Genomic DNA, 16,281 nt, shown 5'->3' on the forward strand with positions numbered 1-16,281 from the left:
TGTAAATACCACTGAATGGGCCCCAAGTCAATGTTAATTTTCTCACCAGAATGGAAATGATTCCTTTGTGTCTCTCTTCTACCAAGTCACAGATGATCTTGTTGTTGAAATACTGAATTGGCTCCCACTAAAATGACAAAGAGGAAAAATATTCTCCAAGAAGGATTAAGATGAACATCAAATATAATTCTTTTAAATTGATTTTCCAACTGTTTTTCCCAAATCTGATTTTTATCTCTAACATTTCACAAAGAATACTTGCTGAATAACAAAATAACTTCCCATGAAATAAGCAGAGAAGGAGTGAAAAATAATCCTTAGTACCAATCCGGAAAGATCTCCAATGAAATAATATTTCTCAAGTAAATGTCTTTTGCTCGGTTAAGAAATCAAAGGAGGAGAAAACATCGAAACATCGAAATTACCTCTATGCCTTCCAGTTCATATTCTGCCTGTTCCGCCTTTAGGGTTCTCTCAATTAATAGTTGCTGGAGTTTCTCATTGCAGTAATTTATACAGAACTGTTCAAAACTAGAGGTGCAAAAGATTTAAGTAACGAAAGCTACGTGAGTAGACCAAGTTTTAAAAAATTGCTTTTACTTATTTTTAAGGATGCTTTTCCATACAGAAAAACCAAAGCCCCTTATTAAAAAACTCATTTACTAAATAGACCAGAAGAGTCAAGCTAAAAGACATTTGCATTTTTTATAGTTATTCCGGTTCTAGGAAAGTCTATTAGGTAGGGGCTATGCAAATCTGGAGAATTTCTAGAAATAGGAAAATGACTTCCAATAACATCAGAGATGCCATAAACCAGACTCAGACCTTAAAGAAAAACAAAGAACCAGTGGGTAACAATGAACTCACCCATTCTTGTCAAAGACTTCAAACCCATAGATATCCAGCAATCCAATCACAGTTTTCCCAGTGAAATCCTAGTCAAAGTAACACACACCATTAATTGTTAAGGTTGTTTACTTTGTGACCCTCAAAACCTGGTAGCTGTCCCCGAATCTGGGATTTGGCTTTAAATCTCATGCCTTCTCTCTCCAGCAATGGCTCACAGCCTGCCTCTTCCTGCCTGCAGCCTCCCCAGATCCCATCCCAGCTTCCTTATCCATCACCGGAGCAGTGAAACCTTCATCTTCTGATTCACTTCCTTGCTTCAGCCCTCTTCAGCCTCCCAATCCCACATTCAATCCAAAAAAAGAAAAAAGAAAAAAGAGATAGAGAAAGAGGGAGAGAAAAGAAGAGGAAGAGAGAGGAAAAAAAAAGAGAAAACAAGGAAGGGAGGGAGGGAGGGAAGGAAAGAAGGAAGCTATAAACAGCAGGAAGGAGATGTTTTATCCAGGAGGGAAGGCAGATACTTTGGATATCATTTTCAACAGAGGACCAAGTATTGTCCCACAAGGATGGCTATTTAAAGAGAGCATGTCTTTTTTTTTTTTTTAAGGGACACAATTTAACATTGTATATGATGTGCTGAGTCCATGTATCCAAATCTGTCCTTTGCATGCTTCCTCCGTGAGTCTCACCACATCTATGTACCCCCGTTGCCCTCACATCATTTCCTTAATTTCCAGCTTTGAGTAAACTCTCTTTTTAATTTAAATAACTCCACTTAAAAAGGAAACATGCCCATAGGGTAAATTCGAAGGAGTCAGCCTGTTTTTTCTTATACACATTAAAATATACTGTTAAAAGGAAAAGCTTCTGTGTATACTTAAAGCCACCTGGCATACTTGAAATGCTGTGTGTCCCACACTTGGGAACACACAGCCAAGATCATTCAGCATGCATTTTTGTGAGCCTACTGTGTGCTAGACACTGGAAATGTAGACGTGAAAAGACACCATCCCTGCCCACCAGGAGCATACAGTCAATTCTCACAAATTCTTTAGAGTAAAGATGTTGGTTATAAAACATTACCGTGTTAGTGAGCACATTATCCAATGTGTGTGGACCAACCTTGTTCACTAAGGAGGAATTGATTTTGTTGACCAGCCAAGTAAATGTTCGTCCGTAAACGGCCTTTGCCATTGCATCTCTAGCGTAGGCAGAGAGTTCTAGCGTCAATGGGCATATGACCTGAGAAGAACGACAAGTAACACCCTTTACAGAGGTTAAAAGAATTAAAAGGCCTCCTGAGTGTTCAACCTAGGCTTTAAAGATGACTAGGGAAGGATACTTGCTGGGGAAAGATGCCCCTCCTGCCTGTGCTGTTCATGCTATTTCTTGAGTGCCAGGCACTCTGCTGATATATAGCCATGACTAAGACAAACAGTTCCAGCCTTTGTGGGCTCACATTTGGCAGGGGGACATTCAACAAGTCACACAAAGAAGCATCATGTTGCTCTCAAGCTGAGAGTGACAAGTGCTATAAGGAGATACATATGGTGCTTTAGGGTAGGGGTGGGATGAGCAGGGAAAGGACTCTGAAGAAATGATCCCTGGGAACTGAAGGATAAGGCTGGGTTAACTAAAAGAAGCATAGGGAAAAGTGTTCCAGCAGAGGGAACAGCATATGCAAAGACTCTGTGGAGGGAAGGCAGGGTGAGTGTGAGGCACAGAGAGCTTGTGATGGTGGGATGTTGGGGGATGGGCAAGTTAAGGCAGGAGATGCTGACAGAAGCTGGACCACACAGGACCTGGCGGGCAGGATTCAGGCGTCTGGCCTCCCCTAGGGCCACCATCCTGCTGGCAGCAGTGGTGGGAAGGGTGGGTACATTTCCACCTAGAGCCATTTTTACCTCCTCCGTTTTGGCTTCAATCTTTCTATGGGTGAGAGCTTCCAGAAGGACCCATGGGTGGACCCCTAGGAGCTGAATAAATGGAAATCAAAATGCCATTCAGTAACCCAACTTTACTCACTAATAAAGCGTTTCCAGGTCCAGGTGTACCTGCCCTACTAATTGTGCTTTAAGGCAAAACAGATCATATTTGGTCTTTCAACCAACTGGCTTTTTCCCACTCCCTCATCTACCCCCATGCTCTTTAAACCTCCTAACCAGTGTCAGCTGGGAGAACACGATGTGAGCCATGTGGGACATGGGCATCCGGCTGCCTCGCTCCCCTCCCCCGCCTCTCCTTCTCTGAGAGTGTCTGCTCCCCCCGCACCGGGGCTCTCCCAAATTGGACCATCACCTTGGCAATCCATTTGATCTCGTGGGTGACTGGTATGGAGGCACAGCCTTGCTGGTTCTCTTCAAAACAGATGTTCCCCAGGTGTAGGACACTGGCAATAATTCCAAAGAGATTCTAGGAATGTGGGAAGTGGTGAGGAAGGCAGGGAGAGAAGACGGTGGCCGTCTAATTGATAAATATCATCGGAGGAGATACCCGAGGGAGAACTCCCCGCCCCTGAACTCCAGCCTGGAGCTCACAGAACGAATGGAGTTTCCTCCTTCCCCAGATATTAAGGGAAGCCGGGAAAGAGCCTGGGCAGAGGGCAGGATGATGCCTCACTCATCTCCAGCACAAGACACTGCTATTTTGATATCACCCTGTGCCTCTCCACCCATCTAATGTTCAAATGTCACGATCCCAGATATATGTGTGTATATGTGTGTGTGTATATATACACATATGTGTATATATACATACATATATATATATATTTTAAATTATATCCTGGTCCTTGAAAGATCAATAGTTTAACAATCCACCCCCCCACCCAGAAAACAAGGACAAAAAGATGTAAAAACGAACTGTTTATAAATCCTACAATTTGGTCCAGTTTGTTCCAATATAGAAGCATAAATAAATGATATTCCTAGCATTCTAAGGGATTAAATATTTGAGATTGGGTTTAAGGGGAAGAGGAAACATGACCACCTGCTGGCACCCAACACGGGGAAAATTCAGGGCTGCTGGATAACATGCAGAATGCCCAGTTAACATTTGAATTTCAAGTAAGCAATGACTAATTTTTTTTTCTTTTTTCTATTGGAGTAAAATTTCTTTACAATGTTTTGTTAGTTTCTGCTGTACAATGAAGTGAACCAGCTATATGTATACATATATCCCCTCCCTCTTGAACCTCCCCCCCACCCATCCCACCCATCTAGGTCGTTACAGAGCACCGAGCTGAGCTCCCTGTGCTATACAGCAGGTTCCTACGAGCTATCTGTTTTACACATGGTAGTGTATTTATGAACAACGACTAATTTTTAGTATGAAGTTTGTCCCATGCAATGTCAGGACATACTTCTACTAAAAAATTAGTCAGTGTTTATCTGAAATTCAAATGTACCTAAGTGTCCTATGTTTTTATCTGCTGAATCTGGCAACCCTACTGTGTAACCACCAAGAAACCAGGATGGTTTCCACAATCCCAGACCTGATTACTGGCATCTCTGCCCTCGGGGGGCTCATACCTCAAGATCATCTTCAGTAAAATCGATGACAGAAAAGGCATTGGAAACAGTTTTCCAGTCATTCTTGTCATTAATAGACGACTCTTTGGCACAGTGGCCCTGTTGACACAGAATTGGGTCTCTTAACAGCATTTTTATAAGGACAGTTAGGTTTATAAACACCTACTCCTAATCAAAATGATTTTCTCTACAAGCACGAAAAAGCTAGTTCTATAATGTTCTGAGCTGTGAAAAAAAATGGATTTTATTCTAACTGTTTAGCACCTGACGATTTGCCAACTGCTGCTTTTTTCAAATTTATTTGTAATTTTGTTTAAAACTCTGTCTGGGAAAACTTTCAAAGTTACATATTAGTGGTATATCTTTAGTGTGTTTTTAAAAATAGATAGGTTTTCTTGCCATTTTTCTGAATAAATTGGAAACACTTGTCTCAATAGATATCTGCTGAAACATACAGGAAAATGACAGTGTTTAAATTCAGAAAACAATCTTGACACACTTAGCAACCAACATCAGAAACTTCACTGCAGGATTTCCTTCACTCAAGGAAATAAAAGTTTGGCAGCTAGAGAAACACAGATTCTACAGGAAGTGCAATAAGACTTTCCCCATTGACTCTAGAGGCTGTCTTTTAAACAAGTAACAGACTACCAATATCACAATTTAAAGAGAAAACCTTCTAGATGAGGGTTTGTTGTTGTCGCTGTTGTTTTTGTTTTTGCTTTTGTAGTGCAGAGTATTCCTAGTTTCCTGATTATCTGAAGATTTGTTACCTTAAAAGAGTTCCTTGTTGCGTGGGGAAAACAAAGGTGTCATACCATGAAAATATTCACCAGTGAACTGGCCAGTGTTAAATCTGCAACCTCCCAGATATCCCACACAACTAGCAACATCTGCCCTTGCCTCTCCAAGGGCAGGGCTAGTCTAAGTCAGTCCTCAGAGGACACCTAGAGGTTTGGAAGCAATGCAAATATACTACAAAGCAGTCACAAAGTTTGCCAAAGTTACAGGAGAATAGGAAATCGATCAAAATAATACTGGTGAATTGCTTGAGCCATTTCCAAAGCCACTGTGGCATGAGGATCTTGCCAAATTAATCGGGCCAGGAAAAATCGGCAAGGATAAAGGCGTGATACATTCCCAAAGAGAGTGATTTGATAATCGAATGGTTAGGAGAAGCCCTACATAAATGGAGTCCTCTTAAATGGATGAAATCCATCCTTAATGGATGAAGTCCTCAAGGAGTGTAACAAATTGATCCTCTGATCATGCTATGAAAAGCCAAAGGTGATGCTTCCATACAGCTCTGTTGGAAAAATGAGGTCCTCAAAAAGAAAAAAAATCAAATTTGATTTATTCTTTGTTCTAAGAATTAGTACAAAGTTTGTTAAGTATAAAATGAGATTCTTTTATCTTCCTGATTTAGCTGCATTTTTCAAAATACATTTCCATCAAGTCATCTTTTCCTCCATGATTTACTATGACACGCTGGTCTTGATTTTACAATATTCACTTTATAAGACCTGGCTCTCTTTCTTAAATGATGTCCCTGCTTTGTACTCTGCCAAGTGACCTCCGTTCAAGCCAGGCCCAGAGAGAAGAGAAAAATCCAAAAATCTTGGGGCAAAAAGGTGCTAGCGACATCAAACACTGAGAGGTACACTACATCCTGAGCATCCCACACCCTAGTGCTGGTTGCAAAAAAATTAGTGCTGGGAAGTTAAATTCTGGAAGCCACTTTGTACAACACTACATCCTAGGATTGCTCATAGAAATGGTCTGAACTCTTTCTGTAAGGGAGTATGTTAATTCACTTCGCAGAAAACAGTTCTCGGGATGAAAGGCAGGAAGGTGCAAAAAGTCTTTGCCAAACTAGTTCTGAAAGCAGAATGAAGTACCATAGGCTGTGGACACAGATAGACAGTGTGTTTCTATCACACTAGACCAGAAGCTCTCACCGCAGCTGTGCATTAGAATATCCAGGGGATTCACTGAATTACATTTAATCACCAAGGAATGTTTAAAACAACCTGATGGAAAATATTTCTACAGTGGAAAGATCTGTCACCACCTTAACCTAGTGATCAAATTCGCATCACGGGCTTCCCTGGTGGCACAGTGGTTGAGAGTCCGCCTACTGATGCAGGGGACACGGTTTCGTGCCCCAGTCCGGGAAGATCCCACATGCCGCGGAGAGGCTGGGCCCATGAGCCATGGCCGCTGAGCCTGCACGTCCGGAGCCTGTGCTCCACAACGCGAGAGGCCACAACAGTGAGATGCCCGCATACCACAAAAAAAAAAAAAAAAATTCGCATCAGTAACAGTGAAGCAATGGACAACATGTGTCTGCTGAGATGATGCAGGATGCCTACGCAGAGCATCTATGCAGTGTCCTTACAAAAATATTTAATCTCAATTTACTGCTCTAGCATCTTCACACTGTTAATTTTATGAAAAGAATTAAGAGTCTAGATTGAAAGAAACATAATAACTGATGCATGATTTTATCTTAGTTAGAAGAAACTGCTATAGATAGTATTTTGAGGACAATGGAAAATTTGACTATAGACTAGTTAGTAGATGATATAAGGAAATTATTGTTAATTTTTAAGGTTCAATATGGTAGCACGGTATAAGAAAATACTCTTATTTTTAGAAGCTACATGCTGAATTATTTGTGATGGAAGTGCCATAAAATCGCAAATTGCTTTAAAATGGTTCAGCAGAAGTTAGATGATAGAACAGATATAGCAAAGGGGTAATTTTTTAATGTGAGTGAGGCGTGTAATGATATTGATTCAACTTTTCTGAAAACTGAAAATGTTTATAATAAAAAAAATTATAAGAAAAAAATAATAAAACCACCCTGATGTCCAGGTCTTGCTCTAGACCAATTAAATATGAATCTCTGGAAAGTAGAGCCCAGGCATTTGTGTGTTTCAAAAGCTCCTTGGGTGATTCTAACTTCAGCCAGGGCTGAGAACCACTCACCGAGATATCGGTTACTTTACCAAGATGATATACCTGCCAGGTGTAAAAGGAGGGGTCAAGACACCAATCAGTAGAATACCTCCACAATGGTAATGAGAAAGTTACTGAACACCCCACAGAAGTCCCCCAAACACCCCTGATCCCCCCCTCCAAGGGCCACCAGAACCAGGTGCTGGTCTTTCCAACCTGTGAGAGGTATTTATACAGCTGGGGATCTCGCTCAAGTCCCAGGTAAGCAAGGAGCTCTTCTTCCCCACCCTCTAGCAGCTGGTAGAAGATGTGGAAATTCCGTTCACCGTGATTTTGATAGACGACTCGAGACTTTTCTATCAAGTAACTGATGATATGCCCGCCTACAGGAATGCCCTTCAAAAGAGAACAAAAAATTCGGGGGAAAAAAAACCCCAATAATCAAACCACTCTCTTACTGGTGTCTTCTGAGGAACTGAAATTCTGAATTTGAATCAAGTCTGATCTAACGATCTTCTAGGATTAGTGTTTTCTGGGTTCCGTTTCAAAAAGAGTTTTGCCTACGCCCATGGTCATGAAGATATTTTCTGTGTTTTTGTCTAGAAGCAACTGTTTTACCATTCACGTTGAGGACTGTGATCCATCATTATTCAATTTTTGTATATGGGGTGAAGTTGAGGCCAAAGATCTCTTTATCCTCCATATGGATTTCCAGTTGACCAGCACCATTTATTGGAAAGACAATTTTATGCATACTGAATCACAGTGGTGCTTTGGTCATAAGTCTGGTGACCATATACGTGAGCGGGGTGGGGGGAGGGGTCTTTCTCGACTCTCTTCTGGTCCATCAGCCTCTTTATATATTCTTGTGCCAACATCACACTGTCTTAATTATTGCTTTAAATAAGATATCCAATAAAGGGTTTGTATTCCAGAACATATATAGAACACTTGCAAATCAATAAGAAAAAAAAACCAGACAGTCCAATTAAAAATGAGCAAGAGACTTTAACATACAAGAGAATTTTTAAATGACCAACGGGCAAAATTTCATTAAAAATCAGGGAGATACAAATTTAAACTACAGTGAGAAACCACTATACCCCACCAGAATGCCTAAAACTAAAAGGACTGACAATACCAAATGTTGGCAAGAGTGTGGAAAAACTGAAACTCTCAATTATAACATTGCTGGTAAGAACCCAGCAATGCCACCCCTGGATATATACCCAACATAAAGGAATGTGCTTATATCTACTAAAAGAGGTACAAGAATGTTCACAGCACTATTTGCAATAGCCCCAAATTGGATACAACCCAAATGTCCAACACAGGAGAACAGATAAATGGTGACAAAAGTCGAGCAATCAAAAAATGAACAATTCCATGCAGCAACATGGTTGAATCTCACAGACATGTTGATTGAAAGAGGCCAAACAAAATAGAACAATTGTATAATTCCATTTTTCTGAAGTTCAAGAAGCAGCAAAATTAATCTATGATTATAGAGGTCAGAAGAGCGATCACCTTTGGGAAGGGGGGGTATTGTCAGAGACAGGTAGGAGAACCTTCTAGGTGCTAGAAATTTTTATATCTTGATCTGAGTGGTTACACAGGTAGATTCGTATGTAAAAAATTTATCAAGCTGTATACATGATTTGTGTCCTTTTTACTATGTGTTGACTTTCAATAAAAAGTGAAAAAATATATATCGTTATTAAATTTTTTCAAAGTCTACGCACACACCACCAGACACCCATGTTCCAGCCTCTGGGAAACTGAGTCAGTGTGTCCTCACCACTACACCGAATGCTCAGCCAGTTACTGTTCTCTAGCCTAAGTGTCATTTTGTCACTTGGAATTATATGTCCTTGAGAACTCTGTCTACCCCTCCTACTTGCATTAGCCTCATTTAAACTCTGTGTACAACACTACCACACTCATTCAGTATGTGTTGTCTCTGGCTACTTTCATGCTACAAGAGAAGAGTTGAGTAGTTGAGACAGAGGCTGTATGGTCCCTAAAGCCTGAAATATTTACTATCTGGCCCTCTCCAAATAAGTTTGCCAACCCATGTCATATAATTATGTACACATAAGCAATATATTGTTTACTTTGGAATGTTTTCAAGTTTTTTAAGAAATGGCATCACACTGACACCCAGCACGTTCTCATAACCTGTCTACATTGTGCGTAGCTGGCGTTCACGTGCTCTCACTGCCATAAAACATCTCATTGTGTGAGCATCCTGCTATTTGGCCATTCTCCTGTTGATGGGCATTCAGCTCTCTCGAGATGTGTTGGTTCTTTTCCAGTCCCTTTACCATTGTGAGCAGTGCTGTTGTGGGCATCTTTGCACATCTGTAGGAATATCTCCAGGCGTGGAATGGCTCCACCTTAGATTATGTGATTTCAACATCACAAGATGATACATTGTTTTCCAAATGGGCTGTACCAATGTCCTCCCCGCCAGCAATGTGTGAGAGTTCCTAATGATCCACATCTTTACCAACAGCTGGTATTATCAGACTTCTTAATTTTTGCCCACATAGTAAAATATGTCATCGTGGTCTTTATTTGCATTTCCTAGAACTAGCACTAATCCTGGATTTTTCAACTTTTTGAGCGAATAAATGCCCTTCCTCCCTTAAGGTGCCTTGAGATGGGTTTCCATTACTGGCAAGTTAAGGGGTCCCCATGAAGCAGTAATAGGAACTTCAGTGTACCTTAAAGTCAAACTGTATGTCCATGTATTTTCCAAATCTGCTGGAGTTGTCATTCCGGAGTGTTTTGGCATTTCCAAAGGCCTTGGAATACAAAGGGAGGGGAGACTGAACCAAATTGTCACTCACTGCCATTTAAGTCATTAAGTGTCATTCAGTGTCATTTAATGTGTCACTCAATGACATTAAGTGTCATTCAGTGCCATTTAAGTCATTCGCCATGCTCATTGAATTCCTGACCCTAAATGACATGCTCATTGGAGGAGGGGAGGGGGAACCAGGAATGAAAGCCATACTTTATCTTCTAAGAAGGAATCACTATTTACAGAGGATCTGATGCCAAATTTTGGGGCTGGACCAGAGAAAAGAAGGGAAAAATATCTTCTCGCTAGAATCCAACCTAGGAATAGATTGGAAATGGCCTAAGGAGAGGTAGGTAGGACCCTAGGCCCTTGCTGTTCTAGAAGGGCACAGTTAATGGCCCCCATCACCAGACACCTTCCTATATCAAAGATGTAAACTGTTCAGCCCAAAGGTCTACTGGGAAAATCCCTTCAACCATAAACACCTTTTATGCAAAGAGCAACCAAAACACAGGAGAAAATAACGTGTTCAAAATCATCCAGCAAGTCAGTGAATTGCAATAGTAGAAATAATAATCATCAAAATGATTTTAATTAAACAATAAAAATATTAATAAATAATAAGAGTATTATTTTAGTGCTTACTAATTCTGCTGTGTGCTTTTTATGCATTCATCTTGTTTAATCCTCAAAACCTCTTAAGAGGTAGGTGCTATGAGTAGACCCATTCTCCAGATGGGGAGTGACTGCAGAAGCTTGCTGGTGCATGACTGCCCCAGCGTTAGTCTCCAGGCCTGCTGGACTTCAAGGTCACGCCCTTCAACCACAATACTACCCATGTGATCCACTGCCCTCTTCTTAACTTCCAGACCTGCCCATTTTGACTGACCTACCCGAACAGAAGATCCTTCTTACTTGGTGATCTCCCTGGAACTGCCCTCTCTAGGTCCTCAAAGATCGCTCACCTCCAGCACTGGATTGGAGAGTAGCAGTCTGTCACGGGCTATTTGTAGTGACTCAGTCATTGGGCAGGTCACTGCAAAATACTGGAGAATCTTCTTGGAGGCCTCCGTTTTCCCTGCCCCGCTCTCTCCAGAAATGAGGATGAAGTGGTTATTTAGCTCAGAGCACATCATGCGGTAAGCGTTGTCAGCTATCGCGTAGCTGGGGAAGTAGTGAGACAGAAACGCAAGGAATGGAAGTGACTATAACACTCCTTCCCTTGACTCTGATGCCCACCAGAGCAGAAGGACAAAGTACTCTGCCTCCCAGAAGCCACGTCCAGATTGTGGTACAAGGCACTTAGTTCAGACAGATAGCAAACCTTCACCATGACCCATTGACTGATCACTCACAGTGTATACTAGATATCAAAACTCTAACAATAGAAGAGTTACAGTGAAGAATTGGGGCAGGAATAAAAAGATTTTTCAAAATTTACCAATTTTTTAAAAATCTATCAACACTTCTTATAAGAATAAGCTACATACTAAGTTACATCCCCAAGAGATGCTCTATTAACTGTAGGTGGAAATAACATTTTGTCTAAATATTGGGTAACTCAATAGATATAAGATCTCGTGTTTCCTTCCCTTCAAAACCTAAAGTACTAAGAGTATAGAGACAGGAAACCAAAAAGATTTGAAAAGTTCTGTGATAACCTTAGGACAAGTGGTAAAACTAGTATAAGAGCTTTATCTACAATATCAGAAACCAAAGCAGGAAGGTCTCTCAAGGGTATAATTTTAGTATGTGGCTGAGTTTGAAAGCTGGGTATTTCAGAAATCACTGGTGGTGGTGAGGCAGAAAGGTTCATAAATGCCTTGGGAGTGGAATAGGTGAATCACCAAGAAAAATGAAGGGGGAACCTAGATATTAGCCCAGAAGTCAACCAAGGAGGAGAACTGGGAAATTCAGCAAAGCCCAAGTCACATATAGACCAGGCAGGAAATTGCTTTTCCTATGGATCTGCAGCCCTGGTAAGTTCCTACTAATGGGCATTCTTCTCAGCTGCCATGACATTCAGGTAGCAGTAGAAGGCACTATAGCAATCCATTTCCAAGAGAAGACACCTCCCTAGCCACATTTAGATTTCTCAGGAGTCATACAAAGATTCTACCTCTCATCATATTTAAGCTTAGATTTGATCTCCTGATGTTTTCCACTGTTGAAAGGCAGCAGTTTAAGTGAGATACACAACCTAATGAGCATGCATCAAGGATGTACATGGTTGGGTGGATGGATAATGGATGGGTAGATGGATGGGTGGGTAGATGAATGGATGGGTGGGTGAATAGGTGGATGGGTGGGTATGTGGGTGGGTAGATGAATGGCTGGATGGGTGGTAGGTGGATGGGTGGGGTGAAGGGAGAGAGGGGAAAAAAGAGAGGTAGAAAGCAAGGAAAATACTCCTATTGCTGACCTCATGGGTGCTACTTACACATGCGGTGGCAGTTCAAAGAAATTGACCCCTTGATAAAGTTCCATCTGGCTCACAGTGTAGATTCCAAGCTCCTGGTATGGGTTCACAGACACAAGGAGGGTCCCAATATACGTCTAGAGGAACAGACCAAAGCCCTAGTGAGGAATTTCGGGGTGCAAATGGCTACAGCAAAAGACCATCACATGCTATAATCTCCTTGTATTCCTTCAGTGCTGGGACTATAACACGATAAATAAGACAGGTGGGGAGGGGGGGCGCTCTCTGCTGTTATGGAGCCTACATGGCATAGGCAGGCAGACAAACAGCCGAGGGACCACGACTGCTTCAATTAGTGTGCTAAGAAAGGCATAAAGAGAGTAATGAGTGAGTGAATGACTAAGGAAGGCCACCTTAGCTAGTGGGCTTTGGGAGGCTTCTCTAAGGAGATGACATCTGAGCTGAGACTTGAAGGATGATGAGCCTGTCATGAAAAATGTAGGCAGGAAGGGCATCTCAGGCTGAGGGGACATGTGTGGCTCTACGTTGGAGGCCAGTGAGGGAGGGGAGACTAGAAAATGGTAGAGAGGATGTTGGGGAGGGTGTGAGCTGAGACCATGCAGGGTGTCATTCCACATGCAATGGATGTCAGAGGGCCCACTCCCCGCTACTGAAATGAAACACTGCCCTGAACTATTCTGTAAAAGAGATGACTTTGAGGGTGTACACCATAATCTGATTGATTTGTGTTTCACAAAGGTCCTTCTGGTGACTGAGTGAAAGCAGGGCAAGCATATATACCTGCCATCTAAAACTGGGCAAACGCTCCCACTACTGGCATTTATTTCTCTAGATCTCACTGTTGGATTCAACTAATATTCAAGCGTTTGAAGTACTTATATGTGTAATATAGCCACTAAAGAAAGCTTCTTGGAATATGATTATGAATAAAAGTTCTAAGCTCTTATATATAAAAATAAATATTTAGGCTCCTTTAAAAATACATCTGGAGCACGGGCTCTAGGTGCGTGGGCTTCAGTAGTTGCGGTGAAGCCCTGCACTGCAATGAAGAGTAGCCCCCACTCACTGCAACTAGAGAAAGCCTGCGTGCAGCAACGAAGACCCAATGCAGCCAAAAATAAATAAGTAAAATAAATAAATTTATTTTTAAAAATCCCAGTATTAAAAAAAAATACATCTGGTACTCAGATATAGAGAATAAACTAGTGGTTACCAGTGGGGAGAGGTGGGGGAGAGCAAGATATAGGTTTGGGGGTGGGATGTACAAACTATTGGGTGTAAGATAGGTTCAAGGATGTATTGTACAACACGGGGAATAGAGCCAATATTTTGTAAGAACTGTAAATGGAAAGTAACTTTGAAAAATGGTATAGGGCTTCCCTGGTGGTGCAGTGGTTGAGAGTCCGCCTGCCAATGCAGGGGACACGGGTTTGTGCCCCAGTCCGGGAAGATCCCACATACCGCAGAGCGGCTGGGCCCGTGAGCCATGGCCGCTGAGCCTGCGCATCCGGAGCCTGTGCTCCACAACGGGAGAGGCCACAACAGTGAGAGGCCCGCGTACCGCAAAAAAAAATAAATAAATAAAAATGGTATAAAAAATATATCTGGTATTTTCAGATTCTGAGTTTGTTTGTTGCTTTTCATTTCAGAGTCTCAAAAGCTGGAGGTACTCAAGCCTACATTAAATTATGCTAAAATCATTCCAACTATTGTTTCCAATCTCTAGGACAAACTCAAACAGAGAACCGGATCACAGATGAGTATTTTGACTAAAACTCTGCATCGCTTCCATCAGTAGAAATCTTCCAAGATAGAACACAGTTTCTGAAATTTACCTGTTCAGGTTGGAAACATTTCGTTTATCCATGATGATCCTATCATCCCACTTATACTTCCCCAAACCATACTATTTCTCTTCTGCTTATACATAAACTTATAGATGAAATTTATTTCCACGATTAAAAATGTACACTCTGAGAAACACTTTGCTTGTTTCTTTTGGTAACCTTGGTTTCCACATGTAGACTAAGTCACGTGCACTATTACAAACAAAATAACTATAAGAAAAAAATTTTTTTTTAATTTTTTAATATTTTTAAACTGCTTCTGATCATCTCATTTACTCTTAGCAAAAGCTAATAAAATTAAACAATAACACACCCACCCACACAGACACAGACACACACACACACACACAGAAACACTGTTGAGTGCACCCTTAAAGGAATTTACCTGAACAGCAACCAATCAAACCAAGGTGGAGTGATAAATGGAGATCTTAATAAAAATTGACCACTAGAAGCAAGGAGACCAACTTGAACAGAGTTCTGGTAAAATACTGCAGTCTTGACCCTTGAAGATTCCTGGGATATGGTGGACATCTCTTATTTTTGCCTGCCTGGCATCAAGTCCCCCTTCTTCCAACAGATTCCTCTGAGAGAACTTCTCCAGCTCTCAGTCCATATCATGAGGTCAGGGGGCCACTGGCCTCATCCCTCACCTCTAGAAGTGGGCCTGGGAATAGCCTGGCCAGTCAGAATATTCCTCATTTCTACCTATGGGGATTGGTTCAGAGATAGACACATGACCCAACATGGGCCAATCCTCCATCTCCCAGAAGACTTGCTCCCTTCTCAGTAGCAGCTTTAAGAGGATAACATATCAGCCTGGTTCTGCTGGCAGTCACCTCACCACCATGCAGAGAGGCTGCTCCAGAAGGAAACTGATGCAAAAGAAAGCAGAGGGATGGGAAAGAGTCCTCAAGACATCACCCTTAGACCCTAGATCTATTTCTGGACCCTGAAGTTACATAGGTTGATAGATTCCCTCTTGCAGCTTAGGCTGATTTAAGTTGGGTCTCTGCCACCAGCAGACACAAAAGTCTTAATTCAAAGAATCAAAGTGTACCCGACAGTGGTCCCTCGACACCCCCCTTTAATGCCTAACCTAATTAGAGTGATACTGTTCACGATCATCGAGACAAGACCAGAAGGGAGCCACCACTCTAGGAAAAACAGCTGAGAAACGGGTTACATTACATAGATGAGGTTCTCGCTGAAACGCTTGCGAAGGTTGTCCAGAAAAGCAGATTCACTGGTGTAGGCATCCAACAACACAAAATCCTGCACCCCGACCTTGTCCCGGGCAGTCAGCGCGCCTTCCATGTGCAGACGAATGTGCTTCCGTCCCACTTCTTCTTTCTACAGGAAACAGAACATTCCTCAGCAACTCGCTTATTCTGTCATTTTTATTGCTCGTCTAAAATGGAAATAGTAAGATCCCAAACTCTGGGGATAGCTGAGAGCAGAGATTAAATTATGCTCTCTTCATTAAGCATTTATGATCCAGTTAGGGATACAAGTAATGATAGTAAAAGCAATAACTGTAGTAACAGCGGCTGCTGCCAGGAACTGAGCATTTACTATGTTAGTCACTACACTAAATGCTTGACATGTATTATCTCTCTTGATCCTCATTCTGACCCTATGCTCTTATCATGCCCATTCTACAGGCGAGAACACTGAGGACAGAGAGGTTATAAAACATGTCCAAGACCTGCCAAAAGGCAGAGTCAGGATATGCACCTAGATAGCCTGGCCCTATAGCCTGCTTTCCTGACCATGCTGTACTCACTGAATGTTAGTTGCCTAAACTTGCTATGTAATTCAAAGATGAGTGATGAGAACATTGGTCAAAAG

The 16,281-nt window shown here is 41.7% G+C and overlaps 1 protein-coding gene across 2 annotated transcripts in view; it reads right to left on the minus strand.

The window, feature by feature from the left end:
* The window catches only part of MYO1H (myosin IH), a gene marked incomplete at its 5' end in the record, with an annotated part of 46,627 nt that extends 30,865 nt beyond the window's left edge, over positions 1 to 15,762 (minus strand). Inside the window, 12 exons of one of the 2 annotated variants that reach the window (XM_081251988.1) lie at positions 47 to 127; positions 426 to 531; positions 868 to 935; positions 1,969 to 2,088; positions 2,751 to 2,822; positions 3,145 to 3,258; positions 4,377 to 4,475; positions 7,554 to 7,733; positions 10,064 to 10,144; positions 11,109 to 11,307; positions 12,584 to 12,699; positions 15,622 to 15,762. In XM_081251988.1, the coding sequence (XP_081108114.1) occupies positions 47 to 127; positions 426 to 531; positions 868 to 935; positions 1,969 to 2,088; positions 2,751 to 2,822; positions 3,145 to 3,258; positions 4,377 to 4,475; positions 7,554 to 7,733; positions 10,064 to 10,144; positions 11,109 to 11,307; positions 12,584 to 12,699; positions 15,622 to 15,747 (1,362 nt within the window). The remainder of the gene's footprint in view (positions 1 to 46; positions 128 to 425; positions 532 to 867; positions 936 to 1,968; positions 2,089 to 2,750; positions 2,823 to 3,144; positions 3,259 to 4,376; positions 4,476 to 7,553; positions 7,734 to 10,063; positions 10,145 to 11,108; positions 11,308 to 12,583; positions 12,700 to 15,621) is intronic. The other variant, XM_081251987.1, reaches the window with a different exon arrangement.
* Between the last annotated feature and the right edge of the window lie 519 nt (positions 15,763 to 16,281).

Source organism: Mesoplodon bidens (assembly GCF_964165515.1).
Source record: "Mesoplodon bidens genome assembly, chromosome: 13".
Classification (NCBI taxonomy): domain Eukaryota; kingdom Metazoa; phylum Chordata; class Mammalia; order Artiodactyla; family Ziphiidae; genus Mesoplodon; species Mesoplodon bidens.